The 3,476-nt window shown below is 33.8% G+C and overlaps 1 protein-coding gene across 1 annotated transcript in view; it reads right to left on the bottom strand.

Moving 5' to 3' along the window:
- Positions 1-3,476, bottom strand: part of LOC102014763 (solute carrier organic anion transporter family member 1B1) — a 61,540-nt gene that overhangs the window by 12,004 nt on the left and 46,060 nt on the right. The window contains exons 11-12 of the mRNA XM_005379050.2: positions 2,452-2,617; positions 156-340 (exon numbers count right to left, since the gene is read on the bottom strand). Coding sequence (XP_005379107.1) covers positions 156-340; positions 2,452-2,617 — 351 coding nt within the window. The remainder of the gene's footprint in view (positions 1-155; positions 341-2,451; positions 2,618-3,476) is intronic.

Raw genomic sequence — 3,476 nt, 5'->3', positions numbered from 1 at the left:
TTCGGTTCCTGGTACCGGAGAAAAACCAAAAAAAAAAAAAAAAAAAAAAAGATAAAATGTAAGAAGATATGAGCTTGCACCCCAAACATACTGTGAAAAACATGTACATGATTACTTAAAACCATAGTCCAGTACACGTGAAATTTCATACTCACTTCATAAGCAACAAGATTAATGAGGTAGCTCCCAATGCAGTAAAAAAAGCCTCCAAGAATTGCACACTTATGTAAAAGTAATGTTTCTTTTTACAGTGATTATCTCTCGGGCATTCACCCAAACGAGCAGAGTAATTTGTGCTCTTGTAACCGGAAATTTCAAGACAACTACAGTTGTAGAACATCTAGAAAACAGTGATTGAAATATTACAAAATACATTTAGAAAATATGACAGTGCTCTAAATACATTCCTCCACTGAAAAAAGTGTCATCCATTGAAATTAAGATATTTACAGTTTTAAAAATTTCTAAAAATATAGTTTCTTCACAGTTGAAAGGTAAAATAGCTTCCTGGAGTCCTTTCTAGATAAGAAAATATAATTTACTATTAACATTAAATTCATTTCTAGTTTAAAAGATAGGAAATAATTGAAAAAAATTAGTGTTTGAAACTGTGCAAATTTTCCCACTCATAAATTATTTTTAGTACCTCTATTCCACTCGCTTTTACTTTTTATAATACCCTTACCTAATCTACTTAACAGTCTGTACCAAGTACCAGACATATGTCCTGTGAAAAAATTACCCAGAGAATTCAGCAACTCCACACTTAGGAAGGGGCCAAAAATCTGCAAGTAGAGCTACTCACAGAGTAGGAAGGAGTCTAGGAAAAATGGAGCCAGGCAGGTGTGCTGGAATTTTATTTTGGAAAGCAGAAATAACACCCAAGTGCATAATGACAAATACAAGAGATGCTGTTATTATCAGTGAAATTCAACACAACTGTATATCTTTAACAACAAAACCAAACATGAAAACTTAAGAACACTTAATTTTAAAGGGTTAATCTGGCAGATAGCTTACATAGATCAGTATCTTTAATAAATTCTTTTCTAATTTCTATTACTGGAGGAAGAATTGAAGAATTTGAATCTGTATTTGTATGATTCTATGAAGTTGTACTTCTAAACATTTTCTCACAATTAGGAATAACATGGAGGAATGCTTTACTGAAGAAACATATTGGCCAATAAACCATATACTGATACAAAAAATCTTCATTGCAGAAGACAGGGTTTATTACTAAGAATTTCATAAACAACTGTGCAATCGATGCAAATTATTTAGAAGGTGATGTGTGCACGGTACATAGAACTCTCTTGAGGATTCTAATATCGTGTCTCTCCCAGGTCTTCATCATTGAGAAAAGAACCATGGATTAAATGGGGGCAAAATAATCATGAATTTAATGTGTGGACTTTGAAGGGCAGTCTTTATGTCATGATTGTGCATTGTACTGGGCCACTTTCAGAGAATGTAGGATGTTTTGTCCTTCAAAAGGCACTATGTTTTCCAAAGTACAATGGGCAGAATTATACACAAGCGGATGATGAAAAATGCTTGAACATCAAGCACAGAAGTGGGTAGCTGACAGTAATGATCATAGTTGGTAATATTTCTCCTCTTGATAGTATAAAAAGGACCAGGAAATTGGTACCCACATTTACGAGACTTTGAGTAGAAAGAAGCATCTGAAATACTAGAAATGACCAATGATTGGGAGTTACCCAGCATACTATGGGAACACATTGCTCACATGGAAAGGAATGTTTTGAGTAAAGAAAAAATGGCATTTTTATGGGGTGTATTAGCAAGACATGAGCAAGATACTACATTATGCTAGGAAGGAGAAATGCCAGCTTTGGGGAAATCAGAATTGGCAGACACGAATTGGGCAGTTACGTGACCATGAAGACTTGATTATCTCTTGGAAAGTCAGAAAGATGCTGAGCCTAGAGAGAAGCTCATCTGAACCTATATTCAAAATTATATATAGATTGTTTTGTGTACACATTTCTATATAGATTGTTGCCCTAGTGAGGCAGGTAGTGCTGACCATGGACTGACTGAGGGCTTTCCTCTATCTTCTGAATGGCAAAATAATTCCAGTCCAATGAAAATCATAGGTTTAGTCAAATTAGATACTTTCTAAGTCCTTTAAGTGTATTCACATTACAAAATGTTGCATTCTTATAATTTTAATGAAACAATAATGATGTCATCTCAAATTAGAATTCAAGTGACAGTAAAACCTGATTGTCATCTAAGTAGGATTTAATATGAAGCTTTGAGTATACAATATTACAGCTATCACAATGACAGAAAATATTGGACTCTTTTACTTTTTTATCATTTTACTGGGCAAATTAATTATAGACCAATTTGATAAGGGATTGTTAAATGTAATGTGTGATCTTGATTATGGAGGGGAGAGAAAGTAACACTATTACTTACAGTAGGGTTTTCATGGCCACCTCTAGATGTGCATCCTGCCAGACAAGGTGATAGGTAAGTGACTCCATTGTCCCCACAGACTGGTTCCCACACACTTTCATCACAATTGCAGTCTGAGTTGCAATAAGACAGTGGTACGTTTGCCTGAGAGGTCCCAGGATTAATTCTGGAAATACACGAAAAGGCATATATTAAAGAAAGAAAGAGAAAGACAAATGATTCTGAAGTAGTTCTGCAAATATATGACAGATATATCAAAAATAAAGAAGAAAGATGTGAGAGGAAGAGAAGTCAGGCTGTAGGTAGAGAAGAATTATGGAAGAAGGGTGAGGAAAAAAGAGAAAACGAGAAGAGAAAATAGACAGTTTTCTTTAAATTAGAAAATTTTAATATACTGTTGTCATTTCGTAAAGTATTTTATGTTTATTCACTTCTCACCTTCCATCTTTATCATAACATGACTTAGGATCTAGAAAAAGTAAAATTTATAACAGGAAACTAGGGAACGTGTACATCTTAGACAAGAGATCTTAGTAATTCAACTAGGAAATTCACAATATTTAAGTCATTCCATTTTTCTGGCAATCACGTTTGCTTAAATTCAGTAGTGATAGCAGACTGACATTCCTCCAAGCTTACTGTAAAGTCATGTGAATCTGTGAATGTTATTTAATTAGGTTGAATTTAAAAATCTATATTTTACTTACATAAGAGAAGAATTCAACATGATCAAAGCAGAATCTCTAAGAACCAGTTTTGAAAAACCAAGAATAAACATCAGTTGAGAAAGACAAGAAAAACTCTACACACTTTAAAAATGAAATTACCTATAGGTAAATGGTCACAACTAGAGACCATATTCATAAGTGAAATAAATCAAACATACATGTGCAAGCACCGCATTGTTTCTCTAGTGTAAAGCCTGAAAGAGTTAATTTAAATTAGGAGATATGATAGACATTGTGAACTGATAGGAAAGCACTCAAAGGTAAAGGGTAACTGGGATATGGGAAAAGAGAAGGGAA

This window comes from Chinchilla lanigera, unplaced genomic scaffold (assembly GCF_000276665.1).
Source record: "Chinchilla lanigera isolate Chin_1 unplaced genomic scaffold, ChiLan1.0 scaffold00012, whole genome shotgun sequence".
In the NCBI taxonomy this organism is placed as follows: Eukaryota; Metazoa; Chordata; class Mammalia; order Rodentia; family Chinchillidae; genus Chinchilla; species Chinchilla lanigera.
This window is presented reverse-complemented; position numbering and strand designations above follow the sequence as displayed.